The sequence below is a fragment of the Pteronotus mesoamericanus genome, unplaced genomic scaffold (assembly GCF_021234165.1).
Source record: "Pteronotus mesoamericanus isolate MK-2021 breed Mesoamerican mustached bat unplaced genomic scaffold, CSHL_Meso_final contig_52, whole genome shotgun sequence".
Taxonomy (NCBI): Eukaryota; Metazoa; Chordata; class Mammalia; order Chiroptera; family Mormoopidae; genus Pteronotus; species Pteronotus mesoamericanus.
Genome location: NW_026555189.1, coordinates 9,286,154 through 9,307,853, shown reverse-complemented (window position 1 = coordinate 9,307,853; position 21,700 = coordinate 9,286,154). Strand labels below are relative to the sequence as shown.

Genomic DNA, 21,700 nt, shown 5'->3' with positions numbered 1-21,700 from the left:
GACAGACCAAAACCTAACAGGAGCTCTTAAAGAGATTCAGTTACAGCAGATTATTGAATAATGTTATGTCGTTCAGTGCCATTTTGTCATAATGTGGATGAGGGATGAAAATGGATTCATGTCTGGGCCTATTGTCTGTGGGAGTTTGCTCAGCCTCCCCACATCTGGGCGGGGTTTTCCTGGGGACTGCGGCTTCCCTCGCATCCAAAGGTGTGCACGCTGCGCCAGTCCAGGTGAGTGTGGTGCGGGAGCAAGCGCGCCCTGCAATGGGAGGGCGTCCTGTCCAGGGTGGGCCTCACCTTGCTCACTGAGCTGCCGGGGGAGCTTCAGCCCCCTACCCTGAACTGGAATAAGTGTGTTGGAAAATAATGATCTTGTTTTTATTAATCATTCTTGAATGTAGAGCTCACATTTATTTCAGCATTTAATTTTAGAAGTCTGGTGATGTTTTTGTCACCAGAAATGTTTGTGCCATAAGAAGGAGCTTAATTCCTGTTTCTATCAATTAGCCTGTGGTAAAATAAAATTTGGTTTTGTTAGGTAATCTCGCTTAAAGTCACAGTTTCTGAGAACCTAGGATGATGATGTTAAGTGAGAACGTACTGTATATATCAGACACAAAGGCTTTCAGGAAATGAAAATTGTGACTTAGAAATTCTAAAGTTCAGAGGTTGAATTGAAGGAGATGTCACTGTTGATGTCCAGGAAGGTCAAGTAAACCAAAATAATATAAAACATAAACCATATGTAAAAAATATTGAAATTATAAAGCAATAGAGACCTAGGCAGTAGATCCAGGGTAAGTAGCATGCAGTTAATATGAGTGGTAATAGTTAAACAATTGAAAATTTTCCACTGTTGCAAAGAAACATTGAATTTATCTGTTGAAAGGCTTCAACTAGTCCAGGCATAATTAATTTAAAAAGACACTGAAATGGAGGCTAGCAGGTCTGGGGTGGGGCCAAACACTCTGTTCCTGGCAGCTCCCAGGTGATGTTGATCCTGCTGGTCCACGGGTCACACTTTGAGTAGCATCATCCTGAATAACAAATCTAGTTCCTTTGAAAACTCAGTATCATAAAAAATATTAACGGGGAGGATAAAATGAGACATTTTTAATATGGACAGGCTATTATATTGGGAAATTATTGATCATTTCCTGAGGTGTGATAATGGTATAAGAGTGTCCTGATTTTTAGGTGATACGTGCTTGAATACAGCCAGTCCTGGCTTTGCAGTGTTTTCATGTGCATGAATTTCAGCTACCATGGTTTAGTGAAATAGCAAGTTTCCCAGCAACCCCGGTCAAACCTCAGTTACCACGGTACGTTAACTGTGAGTGTATGAAGTGCTAGCTCTTCAGTGGAGAATTCAGTTGGACCAGTGGCTTGGTGTACTTCCTACTACTTCCCACCCTAGCCTAGTCCACTGGAGGGCGACTTTAAGTCTGCAGAGCAGACAGGCCCAGAATTGCTGCCTCAGACCTGTGAAACTCCAAAAGCAGAAGCGGAAAGGATCCCAAGCCCTCCTCTGGACCTCAGGCCTGGCCCACTTTGCCCACCCCAGGGAAGCCCAGCCCGAGCAGAATGGACTCACCTGCAGGCAGGCCAGCCCAGGGAGGTTGGGAGGGAACCGCCCGCACAGGTTCTTCCCAGGGGCAGGAGGTGGGGGAAGGGGAGCAGATTATGGCCCTTGTCTTTTACTATCCTGAAGACTGGAGCACTTTACTCTTTAGCAAGACTGGGATTTCATCCTTAGAACTTTTAAAAGTGCGGCATCTCCAGTCTAACTCATTACTGGTCATCCAAAGACAGCTGTAACTGAACAACTTATGCAAACCATCACAAAACATTGAATAGCTGAAGCTTTCCTAGGCAGGCAGATTAAGGACTACAGGCAAAAATACAAATACTAGCTTTATTCAGCATTTGGGACACTTCCAGGTCCCCATGATTATGCAAAAATAATTATGAAATTATTTAATTCTCAGTTTTCCAAAGATGTGACCAAATAATTTAATTGAAATGTATTATTACCTTCACCTTTGCATAATGGTTTCAGCTTTCTTGGATCCTGTGATATCTGCTCATCAGTTTCTCCCGTGATGTCCCCATCTAGGTGATCCTCCTCTCAGTGTTTTTGTCACTGATTCTGAACAGGATGCCCTGCCTTAACAAGGAGAAGGAGCAGCAAACAAAGAGGATCTTGGCACTCTCAGGTAGCCTTGACTTCTAATAGCTTATTTGTCGAAAGCAGGTTATATCAGAACAGTGGGATTCTAGCCCCTGGCTCAAGCTCACTCAGACAAATTTATCCTTTGGAGGATCTTGTCTAATCAGCTGATTGCTCCTCCTCTGCCCAAGGCCTGCGGCTCCTCGGCAAGAATTCCTCCCTCGATGAGATCACCCTCTCACCCAATTCTAGACCTTCTCACCCACCACTTCCTCCCTCCTGAGCCCTTCCTGCCATTTCCCACTGCTCGCCACCTGCATCTGAACACGTTTCAAATTAAAAATGCCCCAAACAGAAGTATTTGCCTGTCCCGCAAACCCACTTCTTTACTGTATTTTCTCATTTCAATTAAGAGCATTGCCATTCTCTAAAAATGCCAGAGTAATCCTGGATTCCTCACACTCAGTCACCAAGCCTAAGGGAGTCTACCCTGCGCCTGACTAGAGCTACTCATACCACACAGATAAACCTCACAAGCGCAGTGGTGGGCAGGAAAACAACTTGCAGGAACATTAACACATTGTGGTCATGCAAAACAATGCATGCCTTCTTTAGAGGACTTTTTGTAATGAGGAAATGCATGGAAATGATAAACTCCAGAATTCAGGAGAGGACTTAGCTCTCAGAAGGAAAAAAGTGGTGCTGTCACAGGCATGCATAACAGACTTTTATGTTAACAGTCACTGGTTTCTTAGGGTGGAGGAGGCACCCTGTTCCTTCGGAAATTAAAAATAAGCTAACTAGAAACTTCCTTTATAGTCCTCATTTCATTCCTCCATGCTCTTGAATCGCTGGTCTCTCTGCCTAAAATAACATTTTTTCTTGTCCTCATCCTTGTCCATCTAAAGAGTTCTAGCTAATACTTAAAAACAAATAACAAATGTCACTTCCTCTGAGCTACTTTCTCCAACTCCCTCAGGGAGATCTGTTCTCTCTTCAGTGATTCCCTCAGCACTTGGCACAAACATACTGCCAAGTTTTATGTCATATTCTAACGCATTCCCTCTCTCCCCAACCTCGCCCACTCTCCTCCATTTCCCCCATCGCCCTGTCTCCCCTCTTCCCCCTCCTCTTTTTCTCCCTGGATCCTAGCATACCCCAAATTTTTAAAACCATCAAAGGCAAGACACCACAGTTATGTGTCGGCATGGGCTGATTAGTCACTAACCCATCAAGATGTCTTATTTAAGGGGAAAGAGTGGGCTACTTTCGGTAGGATGGTCCTGAAGCAAAATTCGGATGTCATTTGCAGCTCATATATAGAAGCCCCATGACTGATGGGCCTGGGGTGAGAAGAGGGGTAGGTCTGTGGAAGGGCTGCTGGTTTCTCAGGGCTTTGTAGTTAACTGGTTCTAAGCTGCAATACGCATGTTGACTAAAAGTAGTTTGACTTTATTGATCATACATATCACAGTATGATATGGTATGATATGATTATGATATGGTATGCATTGTCAACTATATTATTGTGTTATGGATATTTATGTGATAAATGTATATCTGAACACCAGTTATATATTACACAATATAGATTAATGTACATGCTTATATACATTGGGTAAATAATGTATAATTATACTACATAATGTACTATATATCATTCATGTGTTATATATGCAGCATATAGTTTAATGTACAAAGTACATACTGATGGATGAATTTGTAAAATATGTCAATATTGGCATAATACATAGATTGATTTCATATAGGGTGTTTCAAGGAGTAGTTTAAGTACAGCTTCAGCTTTGGGTGCTAGCATTGGAACTTGGGCTTCTTCCTTGAGTCTTTGGGGGATTTGTTACTCCCCTTCTCTGGTCTACAAGACCAGGGTCATAAATATACTACAAAAACTCTTCATTTTAAGAGGTCATTTCTATAATACCTGTGAGGGGCATTAGTACAAGAATAAGACGAAAGTACAGAATAGGTGCTGGTTGACCAATGATGATAAATGGGTGTTCAACTGGTTGTCCCCCAATTCATGTTAGTGTTAATAAGCCTGCTACTAGTAATCAGAACAGGCATTGGCTGAGAGGTAGGAATGCTGTGCACAGTTGTTTTTGATGTAAATAGGAAATATCATATTGGCTTGATGTGTGGGGAAATGTTTAGGGGGTTGGCTGGGTTGTAGTTAACTGGGTCTCCTAAGAGGTGAAAAGGGGACTAATGATAATGATGTTAAAATTAGGAGTAAAAGTCCTAGGATACCTTTGACTGTGTAGTGTGGGTAGAATGGAATTTATTTTGTCTGTGTCAGATGGGATTCCTGTTGGATTACTGGATCCTGTTTCATGAAGCAATAGATGAACAATTACTAGAGCTGAGAGAATAAAAGGATGAAGCTGACAGCAAAGAATTGGGTGAGGGTGACTTTATCAACTGAGAATCTTCCTCAGATTCTCTCGGCAAGGCTAGTTTGAATGTAAGAGATTGCTGAAGGAGGATTTGTTGTCCCTCAAAAAGATATTTGACCTCATGGTAGTACATAACCTATAAATGCCGTCACTATTACAGTAGATAGTAACATGATTCTGATGTTTCAGGTCTCTGTAAAGGTGGAAGGTTTGTAATACACACTTCATCCCACGTGTAGAAATAGACATGAAGAATATGAATGCTCCGTTGGCATGTAGATATCGGATAATTCCGTAGTAGTTTATGTCCCAGGAGATACAGATTATGGAAGAGAAAGCAGTGACAGCGTATTGTGTGTATGTGGAGCTTGGAAAAGTCTGTTAGGATTTGCAGGGCTAGGAAGATTCCTAGAAGGGATTTGAAGTTTCATTACTTAGAATGAGTTGTTGATAATTTTAATTAGTGGGTAAGATTTTTGGATTTGGTCATTACTGTTTTTGTAGTTGAAATATATAGCAATGAGCCCTGGCTGGGTAGCTCAGTTGATTAGAGCATCATCTTGATGTACCAAGGTTGCAGGTTTGACCTCCAGTCAGAGCACATACAAGAATCAACCAATGAATGCATAAAGAAGTGGAACAACAGATCTATCTTGTCCTCTCTCCCTCTCCCTAAAAATCAATAAATAACTTTTTAAAAATTAAGGAATACAGTGATGCCTTAGCTGGTACAGCTCAGTGGAGTGAGCGCCAGCCTGCAAACCAAAGGTTGCTGGTTAGAGTCCCAGTTAGAGCACATGCCTGGATTGCAGTCCAGGTCCCCCAGTTGGGAGCATGAGAGCAGCAACTGGTTGATGTATCTCTTGCACATCAATGTTTCGCTCCTTCTCTTTCCCCCTCCCTTCCCCTCTCCCTAAAAATAAATACATAAAATCTTTTTAAAAACCTTTAAAAAAAAAAGAAATACAATGATGACTTTTCATTTCATTGGTCATGGATAGATTGCATGTAAGAATAATGATGATGTTACTTCTTTTAAGTACTACTTTTGTGGTTAGTTTTGTAGGGTTTTCTTCAAAACCCTTACCAGCCTATGGGACACTTGAGTTGATTGGACTTGGAGGGGTTGTTTGTGGGATTGTGATGAATTTTGATGGGTCTTTTTTAGGCTTGATAATATGTTTAATATATTTGGGGAATGTTGGTAATCTTTGATTATACAACAGCTATGGCTACTGAGCAATATCCTGAGGTGTGAGTTTCTAATAAAACAGTCCTGGGAGCATTTCTCTCTGGTTTAAATACAGAAATTATATTCATTTTATGTGTACTAAAAAGTGAGGTGGTGGAGGTGGTGTTTTAAGTTTAATGGGCGAGAGAATTGGACTATTTATGATACTGGAGATTCTGGATTTTTTAGTAAGGAAGCTATGTGGGTATTGCTGCTTTATATAGATATACTACCTGATTGGTGGTAATAACAAGTTGGTACTTGCTTATTGGAGTCATTGTTATTATAGAAATTACTCATGGACACTAAATATAGTCAAGCTTATGGTCAATGTAATCAGAAAACAGAAGTACAATTTGACCAGGCCTTTTTGGTTGGATGCTAGTGTAGAAGCTTCTATTTGGAATTGGGAGATTAATTTTGGTAAAGCATTTTCTAGTCAAATTAGGTTGAGCAATAGTGATGCTGATTTTTGGCTTGCTGCTAAGTTCAGTAAAGGTGAGAGATGGTAAACGATAATTGGAAAATATCCAAGAAGATTGGAGAATTTGAATAGGTTTGAAAGACAATTAATTTTAGATTTTATGTATAAGGTTGAGTTCAAATGCCAGAACAAAACCTAGTACAGTTATGGCTGGGTCTGTTAGTTTCAGAGGGTAAGGCATAGTTGTCTGTGGAGTAGTTGTTGGGGTATTAATGTTGGAAATAAAGACACCAGCAAAGATGCTTTCAATTAAGAGACATTTAATAGAATTTGTTAGGGAAGGGTTATTCTACGATGAGGGTAGGAAAGCATGGTTGTCCTAGGAGTACAAAGATGATTCGAGTACTGTAGACAGCTGTCATGGGTGTGGCAACGAGAGTAATTAGCAGGGCGGCGCCAGCATTGGTACCTGACATAGTAACGGCCTGGAAACGTCTTTGGAGTGGAATCCTGTGAGGAAATCGTTCCTGTGAGCACTAGACTTCCGATGATGAGTGCAGTCATGGCGAAGGGTAATGTTTGAATAAACCACCTATTTTTCTGATACCTCGTTCATCGTTTAGGTTATGAATAATAGACCCAGAACATAAGAGTAGCATTGCTCTAAAGAATGCATGTGTGCAGATATGGAGAAATGCTCGTGGTCACTATTCTTAGGCCTAATTGGCTTGAGTTAGACAAGGCAATGATTTTTTAAATTCCTTTTGAGTAAGAGCTCAGATTGCAGTGAATAATGTGGCAATGGCTCCTAGGCATCCTGCTGTTTGGATAAGCTTGTTTTCTGTTAATGAATAAAGTCAGATTAGTAGGAAAATTCCTGCTATGACTCTCATACTTGAGTGGATGGAGTAGGGCTGGGGCAGGAGGGTGTAGGCTCTGCTGTAGTGGAAAATGGTTATGGGTGAAGTCTGAGTCAGGTGCATTTTCTGGTTGCAGCTTAGGAGGAGCCCAGCCAGTGGGAAATTAGTATTGTTAAGTTTGAGTAAAAAGATCTGTTGCAGACTTACCTGGCAGGGGCAATACCATGATCACGAAGGTGGTTTTTCCAGGCGAGGCTTGTCCATTGCGCTCAGGATGTGCTGACCCCTGCGATGTCCCCAAATGTGGGAAACGTGACTGCATAACTTGCGGTGGTGGGGGACTGCGTTCACGCTCTCCCCTGCGGGGAGGGAAATAAAAGAGCTGCTGCAGATCTCATGAGCCAAAATTAAACCAGAATCTTGCCACTGACACAGGGAATCTGACGTCCCTGATGAAACGATGTGCAGTTGCTTGGAGAGCAGCAGTGTGTGTGTCTGCTCGGCCATGCCATCGTCCAGTTAGTAGGGATGGCGTAATTCCCGGCCCTTCGCGTCCAATGACCAGTGAAAAAGATTGTTACTGGTGACTAAGATTAGTATTATAACTATAAGGACGTATTTTAAAAAAATGATTAATAATGGGATCTGAGTGTATATACCATGTTGAGGATTTTATGATTGATGATGTGATGAATAGCACCACTGATATAAATATTATTGAAAAGTAGTCTAGCTTGAAGCTGAGTGTGATTTTTAGAGTTTGAGTAGTTATTCAGCATCAATTTGTGATAATTATTTCTTGGTCCAGATGGATAATCTTCATTGGAATTAGGCTAGTAAAATTGTAGTTTTTACATAATGAGGATACATCTTGCTTTTGTAGATACTAGAAATGGTTGCTATGATTGGTAGGATTAGTACAAGTAGAAAAATTAGTATTGCAGCAAATAGAAACTATTTCTTGTATTTGGAGTTGCACCAATTTTTAGTTCCCAAGACCAATGGATAATTTCTGTCCTTCAAAAGATTGAAAAGGCCATACTGGGGGGTGGGGAGGTGAAGGAGTGGAAGGGAGGGGTGAGAAGGAGGGGTGTGTATGTGTGCACGCACGTGCGTGCGCACGTGTACATGCACGGAATTAGCAGTTCTTACATACTTTTTCAGCAAATACGAATTTTTAGTTTCTTTGATTCAGTTTAAAATCTAATGTCTTCATTAAGCTATATTTATAGTATTTATAGTACAAAGTTCCCCAAATGACTTTAGGGTTGGTGGGCAGGAACAGAAGAGGCAGCAAGTGTGCAGTTGTGAGGGTATTTTCTTGTGGGGAGGGTGGTTTACTGTTGTCACTATGATGCATGCCACTCGTTGTGTCTTAATTAGTATTTAGAGGGAGTGTAGAGCGGTAATAACAATGTTGGCTCCTTTGAGAGTGATAGACATATTAGACCATGAGAATGTTGATAGAACTTTGAAGAACTCCCCAAATAAAGTGTTGCTGGGGGTAAAGCTTGGTTAGTAAGACTTGCTAGGAGTCATCATGCTGCTCTCAGTAGAAGGACGTTATAGTCTGGCTATGGATTCGTTCATCATTTCAGTTTGCCAGGGCGAGTGGTACTGAGTGAGGATGTAAGGCTGTGTGTGACTAGCAGGGCAGTGGCCCCATGCTAAAGCTTCCTGGAGTTTGAATAAGGATGGCTGCAATTACTAGAGCTGTGTGGCTGATGGAGTACGCGATGAGTGACTTGAAGCCTGTCTGACGTAGAAGAACTGGTCATAACTGTCTCAGGAGGATGGTATCAGGAAGGGGTATGCTATAAAGTCTGTTAGGAGGGTTAGCGTTATTGTGACTCATAGCAAACCACAGCTTTCTAGTGTAAGTAATACAGCTGCCAGAGTATAGAGCCAGCAATGGGGGCTTCTCTGTGTACTGTTGGGAGTCATAAATGCTGGCCATAGAGAGGCATTGTCACTGTAAATGCTATTATTCATACTAGTCATAGAAAAATGTTAGATCAAAAAGGAGGCTGAGGTAGAATTCAGTATTGGAGTAATAGGAATTTAAAGAGCCCGTAAGGTTTTAAATATAGATTAGTGTGATAAGGGGCAGAAGTCGTCCCACTAGTGTGTGAAACAGGAAGTGAAGTCCCGCATTTAGTCGCTCTGTTTGTCTCAGCCAGTGATGATAATTAGGGTTGTCACTAGCGTTGCTTCAAATAGAATGTAAAATAGGATTAGTTCTGTGGTGGTGAATGTTATGACTAATAACATCAACATGTCCTGGAAATTGTCAGAAATACAGAATCTTAGCTTCAACCTACAGTCTGCACTTAACAAAATTGCCAATTGATTCCTATATATAGTAAAATTTGAGAAACACCTCAGATTATGCTTCCAACATGTGCTCACTGACTGGAACTGTTTCTAGTCCAAGATAAGTACAGAAATGGAAAGTAGGCAATTTTGAAACTTTTATAGCAATTGAACAGACTTAACTTTAGGCCTGGCTCTAATTTTGTAGGCCCATTGTTTTATAGGCTGCTGTTCTACTTCATTTTTCTACTAATTCATTTTTATTATACTTTATAAAAGTATCAGTTCCTGATGGATTGGAATGTTTTTAAAGAAGTCCTTCATGATAATTGGAAAATCTCTGCTTAGTTAGCTTTTTTTTTCCTTGTATCTTCAACATTTAATAGGAGGTACTCGGGTACTCATAATAGATACTCAGCAAACATTGATGGATAAAGAAATATAACATTTTTTGGCCTATATTTGAATTTTTTATAGCAAAATGTTCTTCATCATTATCTGGTTCAAGAGACAAGAGGAACCCCATCTACATAGCCCCAGCTATGAACAATCCAGTTAAGCGCCCAGAAAGAACCTTGAAAGAGAAGAAACTCTTCAAGCTGACAGGAGATATTTTGGGTATGGAGAGGAAATGGCAGCATGTTGTTACTGCAGCACAGTGCCCAACAAGGATGGCAGGGAGTGGGAATAAAATGGGAAATGTGGCAGGGGAAAGGCATAGTATGTTCATATTGAAAAATTCTGGATTCCAGTAAATAAGGTGTTATGGTAAATGGAAAGACTCCTGGGGTCTTGAGATCTGTGTGCTTGAATAAGTCACTTTCTGTACCTGCAGAATGCAATAGCAAAACTTGATCTACATACTTCACAGAGTGGAGGAAAAATAAATATGCTTTGAAAAATGACTCTCCTGTAAGTGCACGGTAGCTGTTCAACACAGCAAGTGTTGGCATTATTGGGTTCCATGACCCAAAGAAGACAGATCATTTTTGCTTTGCCTTCCTTTCCTGTGAACACAGACTTGAGAGGGGGGAGGTCTGACAGGGGGCATTTAGTTCTAAGAACTAAAATACAAAAGTTTTGTGTGGGATTTTATGTATCTTAACTAAAATTTCTAATTAGTGTCAGAATAATTCTGAGAAGAAATATATAGATATATATATATTGATTATCACTAACAGTCAAATGTTTTGGCCTGTTTTTTTTTTTTTCCTGTTCTACAATAGTACAAATCCTCTTCCTTGTCCTGTTGATGATCGCAGTCAACTCCACACAGAACTCCAGTAGGTTTCACCTCCATCAAGCTCTCCAGAAGAGCTTTTCTCACCGTTTCTCAGAGATCAAACTTCTGAAGCATTTCTACCCCTGGGCCACTCACACGCTCCTTCCTAACCTGTATGGGGATTACAGAGGTAAGAATACTGTCCTGGGCCCAGCCATGCAAATGTGGGGAGCAGTTAGTTTTCCAAACGCCCTACCATGACATGTTAGAACACCAGCAGAAGGTCAGCTGGCGTTTTCCACATGGCTGCACCCCGGTGGGCACCCCAAGGCTTCCACTCCCTGGACCTCAGCGAAGCAGGCTCAGGTTCCCACCTCTAGTCAAGGGCGATCAGGCCCATGGGGCCGATTCCCACTGCTGTGTTCACCTGCAGCATGACAAGGGGTGGGAGTGATCCCTGCGACTGGTCGCCTCTTTGTGAAGGAGGGAACCACATGTAGCTGATGAGGTTGTTCAGTGAGCACAGAACCAGAAGAGCTGTGTAACCAGAAAGATCTCTGCACCAGAGGACATTTGATATATTGCTTCATGTGCAATCTTTTCCAACTCTTCGATGTGTTTGTATAACTTTTCTTGTGTGGGGTTATCCAGTTCAGTTGCACAAATATGTTTTGAACACCTGATATGCTGGCAACTGTCCTAGGAGTGAATGATAAAAAGATGGATATAATATGGACTGTATCTTCAAAGAACCTCACCATCACGAGGATTTGGCATGCTTTCAGCTCACAGGCCTGCGTGCAATCCACTGAGCCACACCAGCCGGGGCTGGGCACCAAGCTTCTAATCAGCCACCGCTGCAGAGAAACTTTCTTTAATCACTCTTCCTGAGTGAATAGCACGGCCCCGTCCTCACAGAACACTCTCTGTCCTTCCGTCCTACTTAATTTTTCTTCATTACCTGGATATTGCTTGGTTATTGTCTGTCTCTCTCCCTCCCCCAATGTAAACTCTCTGTGGACTGGCACACTCTTCCATCCAGTGTTGTGTTCCCGGCACCTGGAACAAGACCTGCTATTTGTGTTCACTTGATGCATGTTGGCTGAAAGAAAAAATGAATGACTCTCATTCCATAATCTTTGCCCATCTTTCACTGGGCTGCTCAGTTTTGTTTGCGTGTTTTGGTAAATAGGAACCTTTATGTATTAAGAGCTTCTTTAGTTGTAGATACAGATTTAAATACTCACATGGATACGAACTATGAACTTAAAAATTTAATTTAGAGAATCAATATCTTTATAATGTTCTCTTCCTATCTGGGAATATGGTATGTTTTTCTATTCTCATCTCATCTTCAGTAATATTCAAAATTGCTTTTCATATAATTCTTGCACATCTGTTGTTAGGTTCATTTTATCTTTTGTAAATGAGATCTTGTATTTTTCTATAACTCCTAAGTAAATACTATTTGGACATGTGAAGGATATTGATTTCTCTATATTTAGTACCCAGCCACCTTGCTTGTCTTTTGTAATAGTTTTTAGGTTATCTTTTCCCTCCCCAGATTTACTGAAGTATAAGGGACAAAAATTGCATGTGTTTAAGGTACAATATGGTATTTTTATATACAACTACATTGTATGATTACCACCATTAAGTTAATTAACATTTTCATCTCACAAAATTAAGCTTTGCTTTTGGTGTGGTAAGTTACAGGGCTGTTTCGGGGTCTTCAGGCAGCCTGTTGGGTGAGCTGGCCCTCTCCCAACAGAAGAAGTCCTCTTCGGGACTTCTGGCCATGGCTGGGACCGGGGCTGGGACTCAGTCCCAGCTGCTGTCAGTCCACCGTCCAGGACTCATGTCTGCAGGCCTGTTCTCTGAGGCACAGGCAGGAGTGACCCCTCCTCGGTCCCTCGGACTGTGGTGCTGGTGGCAGGACTGAGGTCACATGGCACTGTAGCTAAGTCCACAGGAGGACAAAGCCATTTCTAGATCTGGCGCCAGGCCCACAATTGGTAATCAGCCACGTGGGGACCTGCCTTCTCACAATGGACCTTGCTGGTCTTGGACTCCACCAGAGTTTCACATTCACCTGCCTAAATCCCCAGACTCCCACGAAGGCACTTTTGTATGTGAATGGCTGCAGAATTACAGTCAAGGACAGATGCAAGGAAGGGACCTCCTATTCCACCATCTTGCTGACATCAAGCAGTTGATTTCAGTTGATTATAATGCTCTACCTAGACTGTTACCTACACAGCATATGTAGATCATTATCTAAAAGTTATAATTTCACTTCCTCCTTTTTTATACCTCTCATTTTTTCTTAAATCTTGCTGCATTAGCTAGAAACTCCAAAATTTTTTAAATTTTTTAAAAAGATTTCATTTATTTACTTTTTTTTAGAATGGAGGAAGGGAGGGAAAAAGAAAAGAAACATGATGTGCAAAAGATACATTGATCAGTTGCCTCTCTCACACCCCAAACTGGGGACCTGGCCTGCAACCCAGGCATGTGCCCTGACTGGAATCAAACTGGTGACTTTCCAGTTCACAGGCCGGCGCTCAATCCACCGAGCCACACCCATCAGAGCCAAAAATGTTTTTTAAAATAGTGGTGAAACTGCATTCTTTTTATCATTAACTTAATGAGGCAATTTTTACAGTGGATTCCTGCACTCTCTCATTAGGATTTGTTACTGATGGGAACTCCTTTCTTGTGGGCAATGTTCTGCTTCGTCAGACTCGAACTCCTGGTGCTACAGTCCTTCCAACAAAAGTGTCTCCCCAAGAGCAAGTGAAGCCATCTCACCCAGATCTGGAGGATACGGAGAACTATGGGGTGAACTGGAGGCCCCTGGAGACAAACAACACAGACTCAGACAGCATTTGGCATTATCAGAATCAGGAGACACCGGGCGGCTCTCCCATCCGAGGGGAATTTGCCACTTACCCAGGAGGAGGATACGTTGTCAGACTTGGAAGAAACTCCAGTACTGCAGCTGGGTGAGTGACCCTGAGGCCCGAACAAGGGCACCAAGATGTTTGCTCCTGTCCATTCTTAGGACAAAGTAGGAATGAAGGACCCACTTGAATAGTTTTGGCAGCTACTATAATACTTGTGGACACTTTTATTTTAGACTTTTAAGGAAATTTAAGTATTAGTTTAAAAATGTGTTCAACCTCAAACTACAGGTATATTTTAGTTTGGCAGTTTGCCAAATCCCATGTCTTCTGTCATCTGGAAAAATGTATCTGTTTCAATCCTAGCTGCTGGTGAACTCAGGGAGCTCAAGCTTGGGCAGCCTGCGCTCTCCATTCATGAGAGAAAACACTGCCCTGCACTGAGAACCATGATCAATTCAAAATAATTCAAATGCCGAAGATAAATTGCCATGCTTACAGAGTGGTTTTGTATATAAGTCCTGAGTCTTTGTCATTATGTATGAAAAACTCTAAATTAAAATAACTATCTCTTCATTTAAGTTTATAGCAAGAAACTAATACGACATAATGCCAATCAAATGACATTTCACCCCTTACAACTCTCAAAACTGAGTAACTATTAGTAAAGCATAGCCTTTAACACTTCAGAGAGTTGACATAGCCGCATATAAAATTCTGCCTCAGGCCTTAAATGCCAAATATATGTTCTTGAACATTTAACTACTTAGTGTGACTACTATGGTGAAAACTTTCATTTTTATAGCCTTCTAAATTGATATTCATGGTATCACTAATGACAACTTTGGGCATTAGTAATTATAAATATTGCACAGGAAAACTAGCCTGGGAAACAGAGCTTCCCAGTTGGAATGCGTAACATTGGCAATGCCAGGGCGTTTTCCTACTTTGCAGGGTCGAGTGGAGAGAGCAGCAGCCCTGCCCCCCTCTGTCTTTCCAGAGTCCTGCAGCACCTTGAGCAGAGCCACTGGCTAGACCGTCGCACCAAAAGCCTCTTCGTGGAATTTGTGGTCTTCAATGCTAATGTGAACCTGTTCTGTGCAGTGACCCTGATTTTGGAATCCAACAGTGTGGGTACGAAGACCTCTCCTCTCCTCCCTCTGACCTGGGTATCTCAGAAGTCCCAATTTCTTATACCATTAGAAAACTATTTTAATTAAAGTTATTACAGAATATAATTTTAAAAGTCACATAATTCAAGACAAAAGCTAGCAGTCCTTATTCTCCACTTCATTCCTATACCCCAGAAACTGCTACTTTCAAGATTCTGGAATTTAAAATCAATGTGCTTATTAGCTATTTCATGAATCTTCCAATTTAGAAAGTATGTATTTTTTATAACAATGAGGATTTAACTTATACCCATACACATCCCTAAAATAAACACACACATGCACACACACACACACGCCCCCCACCCTCCCATTTCTTTTCCCTCATTTTCCCAATATAGCGATATAGTTTGATTATTTCCATTATTGTGATATTTTCCAAAGATGAGCCATATATTACAATTCAGTTTCCTATCTTTCACAACCGTTTGTTTCCCCTAGTTTATTATTATTTCTTTTTGTTTGTTTGCTTGGTTTTGCATGCATTCTATCATCGGAGATGAATCAAACTCATCCTAGAAATAAAAATCTCATTCTTTTCAAAAGTATCGCTATCATTCTGTCCTTCAGAGTCGCCCTCTCTGGGCCCCCCACCCTTTTAGCACAGCCCGGGCCGGTTGCTCTCTGGGCCTGTCCTGGAGCCCTTACCCCGACCCTCCCCTCACCGTCTGTCCCACCGGGGATTAATTTGCCTCTCCTCTGCTGGGTTCCCTTTCTCCTAGATCCCACATCTTCCTCTCTCGGTTTATACTTTCTCATTTTGCTGAAGCACATCCTATAATAACTTCCTGGCAGGGTACAAGGGAATTACTTGAGTCTTGCATGTCCACAAAAATTTTTGTATCACATGTGATTGCTAGTTTGACTGGATACAATTGTTTTTCACAGAATTTTGAAAAATATAGTCCATTCCCTTGAACTTTTCACACTATTGTTAATCAGTATGATGATGTTCCCACTCACAAGTTTTTAGAACTGTCTCTTGGTCCTTATGAAAGGACCTGATTGACCTCATAATGAGTCCTTTAAACTGGGACCGTGTCCTCAAGTTTTGAGACATTTTCTTTTCTCCTGTTCTTTCTTTTTCTGATATCCCTAGGATTTTGAGGTAGGAACACCTGGACTGATCCTCTGTTTTTCTTTTTTAAAGGTTTTATTTATTTATTTTTAGAGAGAGGGGAAGGGAGGAAGAGAGGGAAACATCGATGTGCAAGAGAAACATCAATTGGTTGCCTCTTGAGCGCCCCCAGCTGGGGAACTGGCCTCCAACCCAGGCATATGCCCTGATTGGGGATCGAACTGGTGACCTCTTGGTTCGGAGACCATGGTTCAGTGCACTGAGCCCACAACATTCTGGGCTGATCCTCTGATTTTCTTTTGCTTTTCCATCTTTTCCTTCTAATTTCTTTGAGATCACTTCATTTTCTAAACCATTTGAATTTTCATTTTTATTTTAATTTCCAAAAATTGTAGGTGTTCTCATTTATTTTTCATAGTCTCCTGTTGTTCTATTATGGAATCAGTATCCTTTCAACACTCTGAGGATTCTATAGGTTCATTTGTTTTTATCAGCTCCTTCACTTTCTCTTAATTCCTCTGAGCTTTTCATTTATTTAATATACAGGGTCCTGCGCAAGTAATGCCCCTGTTTTTTTACAAAATCGTAAGCATGTAATCCTGTGACATAACAATATCACACCCATATGACATTTTAGGTGCAATGTTCATATTAAAACTATAAATTATTACCCCCATATTATCACTCTACCAGCCACATTCAAGCAGACATTACTTCTGCCAGACCTTGTATTTTGATCTCCAGTTTTCAGTGTTAGAGGTTTAAACATCTATTTAGAAAGAAAGAGGCTATTCTTTCATATTTAAGAGGCAGTAAAACAAAAACAAACAAAAAATGCTGATCAGCTCTGTATGCATAGACCTTGTCAACTGGTATGTATGGCTTCTCTCTTGGGCAGTTTTCAGAGAGGGACCCTTCAAACTCCTGCCTTGAGGCTAGTAAGCCTGTTAGACTTCTCAGAGCCAGTTGAGGGAAGGGCTCTGGGAAGGGTCTCACCAAGCAGTATGTAAACTTTCTCTTAATCCCCTTTTCCGGTAGCATTGCAGATGCACCTGGTGCCTCTTGAGTTCAGATTCTCTCTAGTTCCTCACTAGGGTAGTGGAAGGCAGGGCGGGTGGCAAATATCTGGTTGTGACAGGAAGAGAGGAAATCTGGGATCTAGTTGCTTATGTTCAGACTTGCAACCTGTTCTATTTTTGGTTCTACTTGACCCTCTACCTTCGGAGGTACCTGAGGCCTCTCAATTCTCAGCCTTTCCAGGGTTTGTGGTAAGAACTGGCTTGCCTCTGGGTTTCCTGCTTAGGTTTCTGCTTTCTTGAATCTGCTGAGTTGGTGTCATGCATCTATTTTCCAGCTTCCAACAGTTTGTCACTCTCATTTGCTCTCCTCTTCTTTGTCATTTTTAATTCCTTCATTGTCATTGTAGTGGCATTTTGAAAGGTGCTGGAGGCAACCTGGTATATTCAGTTTCCCCGCCTTTAACAGGAAGGCTGTACTAATCCTGTTCCCTTTCTCCTCCGTCCTCTTCCCCCACAAAATCTGCCCACCAGTGTCTTTCCATTTACCACCAGGTTTTCATTCCTGATCAGGAATCCTTTCTTCCCAGACCCACACAGAGTGGACCACTTCTCTTATACTTCTAAATGAAGCATGAAGACTACTGGAGAGTCTTCATAGGGTTTTTATTGTTAGTAACTACCAAAAAAATAGGCAGGAGTAAAATAAACAAAGGGAAAGTCCCAATCTTGAGAGCTGGCTATGTGAAGTAGGAATTTCTTTGTCTTAAAATGTGCTTTCTACTACAAGGGGTGCATCTTAATTCTAGTATTTAGGGGCTTTATGAAAAACTATATTCACAAGATCTTTCATGCTTTCATAAAACTTCAACAGTATTACTGCGTTTCTAGGTGGAGGCTGAAGCTTTAAAAGTCCATTGTCATACAAACACCTGAGTGTTCATGGGATACCGTTAGTATTCATGGGACAGTATTAATGCTTTACACACAGAAAATAAATTTGAAATGTTTCAAAGCATTTTAATCACGCTAATTTCTGAAGATGTATTTTAAATAGCTTTAAACAAAAGTGCCACACTTAACATTTAACGCCGTTGTCCCTGCTTTACATTGCAGTCACCAGTTCTTGCTCTAAAACATCGCACTGCAGCAGTGCATCTGTCTCTGCAGCTTTTCTAACTTGGCAAGGGTAACACCTGGGACAGCTGGCAGGTCACTGACACTGCCCTCCAGGTGGGATCACCAGTATCATCTCCCTCTACTGACTTTTAATTCAATCACCACATTTCTCCAATAGCTTTTCACACACAATCTCATTAAATATTCATGACACCTCTAGAGGAAATACTGAGCTTAGAAACTCAAGGACGTTTTAAATTAATGATATAGGTACAGTTGAGGTTATTTCAAAGACAGAGTTTGAAGGGAAAAGGCAAAAGTTGTAAAGACTCTTCATTCTGTTTTTTCACAGGTGCTTTCTTTGCCTCTGTAAGACTGGACACTTTATCTTTTCTTCACACATCAAAGAAGGACTTTGCATGGTCTGTCATCTCACAAGTCGTCTGTTATCTCCTAGTCGGTTACTATGGCTTCATACAGGTGAGCTGGAAATGTTAGATCTAAGAGAGTCTCAAGCTTGCACAATGAGCGGCACAACGAGCTATTGCTTGAATTACAGCTATGATTTTGGTCCTTTCCAGAAGTTTGACTTCAGTTAAAAACCAGCTGGTTTTGCACAAAGTTAGCTCTTCCACTTTGCAAGAGTCAAAAAATTAAGTCTGTAGAAAGAGTATTATTTTTTGTACAGTTGTATTACCCCCATATAAGGCAATAGCAGAGACTGGAAGTATGACAGAGCAAATACTTAAAAATACTCATTACTGTACCCAAAAGATAATATATCCTAAGCCAAACACAGTTTCATTTTCAGTTTTTAAAAATTTTCAGACTTGGTAATTTAGAAACTTTTTTATTAAGCTTAAGCAACAAGAATAAAGTTGTATTAGAGGCCAGCTTTTTAGTAAGTAGCAGCTCTGAGTGACTTCAGAGCAGAAACAAGACCATAACCCACTGTGTCCAGGGTAGAGCTGACAGGTCTCCAGCTGAGTGTGTTGCCAGTGTCCATACCACTTCACAGGGGAGACGCAGCTGGTCTTGCAGGCAGGCAGTAGTGACTGTGGTGTCTGTCTAGGGTTGCCGGCTGAAACAGCAGGGATGGAGGTTCCTCACAAGGAAGAAAAACATTCTGGACATGAGCATAATCCTTATTAGCTTTGCCATCTTGGTGCTTGACGTGAAGCTTATTTCTCTACATAAGAAAAACATGGCACAATACCGCCATGACCATGACAGGTAAGAGGGCGCCTGAGAGGAACAGGATATTCCTCCTCAATGTCCAGTTTCCTGACTACACACAAGAATTCTCTCAAACTTCCCCTCTTCTGCCACTGCTGTACCAAATCTGTATTTTTGTATAATGTCCACAGCAGAGAAAACAATTAACTAGAAGCTTATCACGTTGAAAAGCTCTTCAGCAGTTCACATAGCAAAGGCCTGGACTGGTCATTATTTTGCACCCTAGTCAAGGAATAAGAACTAAGGCATGAAAAATGATCATTCTTTAAATAAAACCACAACAGATAGTACATACATACTTTAAATCAAAAGCAGGCTGCATTCTGGGTACGGACATTCATCCATACTGAGACATTCTGGTGCCCCTTTGGGCTCCTTCTCTGGTCTTTCTCATGAAGAACAGCATCTATGCCCAAGATCAAATACGGTCATGAAGTGCTTCTCTAACCATTCAGTGGTCAACAGCCTGGACCACTGATCTGTTTAAGACCAAGGCAGTGTCCCAGGGAGGCCTATGAAAGTTGTTTATGCAGGAGCAGTGGGTCTGTGCAGTTTGAATGACGCTGGCAGCTGAGGTCCAGCCTGCTGTGTGCCATTCATTGCCTTGGTCTTAGACACTAAAAGAATCGTGACCGAGTGCCAAAATGTTCATCACAAAGGTCTTTCCCAGAAACCTAGTTGCTGTGACATGAAATTACGAATGCATTTCTCAAATAACAAAACCTTAATAAAAAAAACAACTCCTAATTGGTAACACCCCTTATCTCTAGTTTAATCATCTTTCTACTCTCAGCACTGTTAAACCTATTAGAGGATCAGTTATCTACTGCCAGAGAACACCACAGGATTAGTGTTACAGAAAACAGACTAATATAATGGCACATCTCATTACGTTAATTCATCTGCCTTCCAGAGCAGCAATTTAACTCAGACCAAAGTAGAGGCGGCTGGGTCTTGACTTCCAGGATGAAACTGGAGTAAAGAAATCTGCTAGAGATCAGATTTTGAGTTTTCTTCAATACAATCTCCCAATCAGATGTTTTGAGGTTTGTTTGTTTTTTTAAGATTGTATTTATTTTTAGAGAAGAGTGTAAGGGAAGGAGAAGGAGAGGGAGCGAAACGTAAGTCAGTTGCCTCTCGCACACCCCCAATTGGAGGCCTGGCCAAGTCCACAACCCAGGCGTGTGCCCTGACTGGGAATCGAACCAGTGACCTTTCAGTTTGGATGCTGGCGCTCAATCCACTGAGCCACACCAGCCCCAAATGTTTCTTTTGCTAGTGTTGTCATATCCACAAATAGGAGGCCACACTGGAAAGCAACAAGCATCTCGCCTAATAGGACTCACAGAACTGCTGCACTTTGGCAGCAGAACACTGGAGAAACTGACGTCACAGGAGTTGATGATGGCATACACTTCCTGCTGAATAACTGCCAGGCTTCTTTGGTACAGGTTCATCAACTTCTCTGAAGCAGTAAAAGTGAACTCAGCCGTCATTCACCTCATGGGCTTCCTGCTTCTGTTGGCAACTGTTCGGCTATGGAACCTGATGCATCATAACCCACGGTTGCAGGTCATCAGTAGAACACTCAACAAAGCCTGGGATGAGGTGGTGGGCTTCTTGCTGGTTATCCTGATCCTGCTGACTGGCTATGCCATTGCTGTAAGCCCCCACTGCAGTGTCTTTCTTTCCCCAAGTGCTGTGGTCTTGGAATCACGTTGCTTCCCTTAGAAAAGGCCACTATATGGGAAATCATCAGTTCAAGTTGGCAATGAGCTGGGTGGAAAAAATGTAGTGGAGTAAGAAAGCTAGTTTTAGTTGGAGTTCCATACTTAATTAGGAGTATGACTTAAAACTCATATTGGGTTGGCCAAAAAGTTCGTTTGGTTTTTTCCGTGAGATGGCTCTAGTAGCGCTTAGTTGTCAACTTCATTTGAAACAATTTTGTTAGATTGTATTGTGACAGTTGTCATATCAGCATACATTTTTTTTAAAAACTTATCAAAATTGGTGAATTTTTGTTAAGCCATTTTAATATTGAAGATGGAGGAAAATATGCAACATTTTGGCATATTATGCTTTATTATTTCAAGAAAGGTAAAAACGCAACTGAAACCCAAAATAAAGGATTTGTGCAGTATACGGAGAAGGTGCTGACTGACTGCATGTGTCAAAAGTGGTTTCCAAAGTTTCACGTTGGAGATTTCTTGCTGGACAATGCTCCACAATCAGGTAGGCAGCTGAAGTTGATAGTGATCAAATTGAGACATTAAGAACAATCAACATTATACCATACAGGAGATAGCCAACATACTCAAAATACCCAAATCAATAAAGTTATTGGTAAAAATGAAAAACGTGTTTTATTTTACAGGGGAAAAAAACAGACTTTTTGGCCAACTCATCACATTTGTTTCATCTCAAAAATGGCGATAAAATTTAGCTCACAGGAATGTGAAGGTCAAATTTACATGAAAACACTATGTGATTACAAAGGAATTTTTTGTATTTTTTTAGGCATAATTGATGGCCACTAAGGA

The 21,700-nt window shown here is 41.2% G+C and overlaps 1 protein-coding gene and 1 non-coding gene across 2 annotated transcripts in view; both read left to right on the top strand.

The window, feature by feature from the left end:
• The window catches only part of PKD1L3 (polycystin 1 like 3, transient receptor potential channel interacting), a 65,009-nt gene that overhangs the window by 39,421 nt on the left and 3,888 nt on the right, over window positions 1-21,700 (top strand). Inside the window, 8 exon segments of the mRNA XM_054579234.1 lie at window positions 2,119-2,218; window positions 9,892-10,032; window positions 10,641-10,826; window positions 13,326-13,641; window positions 14,540-14,673; window positions 18,277-18,404; window positions 18,997-19,157; window positions 20,612-20,822. Of these exon segments, the coding sequence (XP_054435209.1) occupies window positions 2,119-2,218; window positions 9,892-10,032; window positions 10,641-10,826; window positions 13,326-13,641; window positions 14,540-14,673; window positions 18,277-18,404; window positions 18,997-19,157; window positions 20,612-20,822 (1,377 nt within the window).
• On the top strand, window positions 7,301-7,463 carry LOC129075334 (U1 spliceosomal RNA). Its single transcript, XR_008529638.1, has one exon. It is a non-coding gene; the product is annotated as a U1 spliceosomal RNA (small nuclear RNA).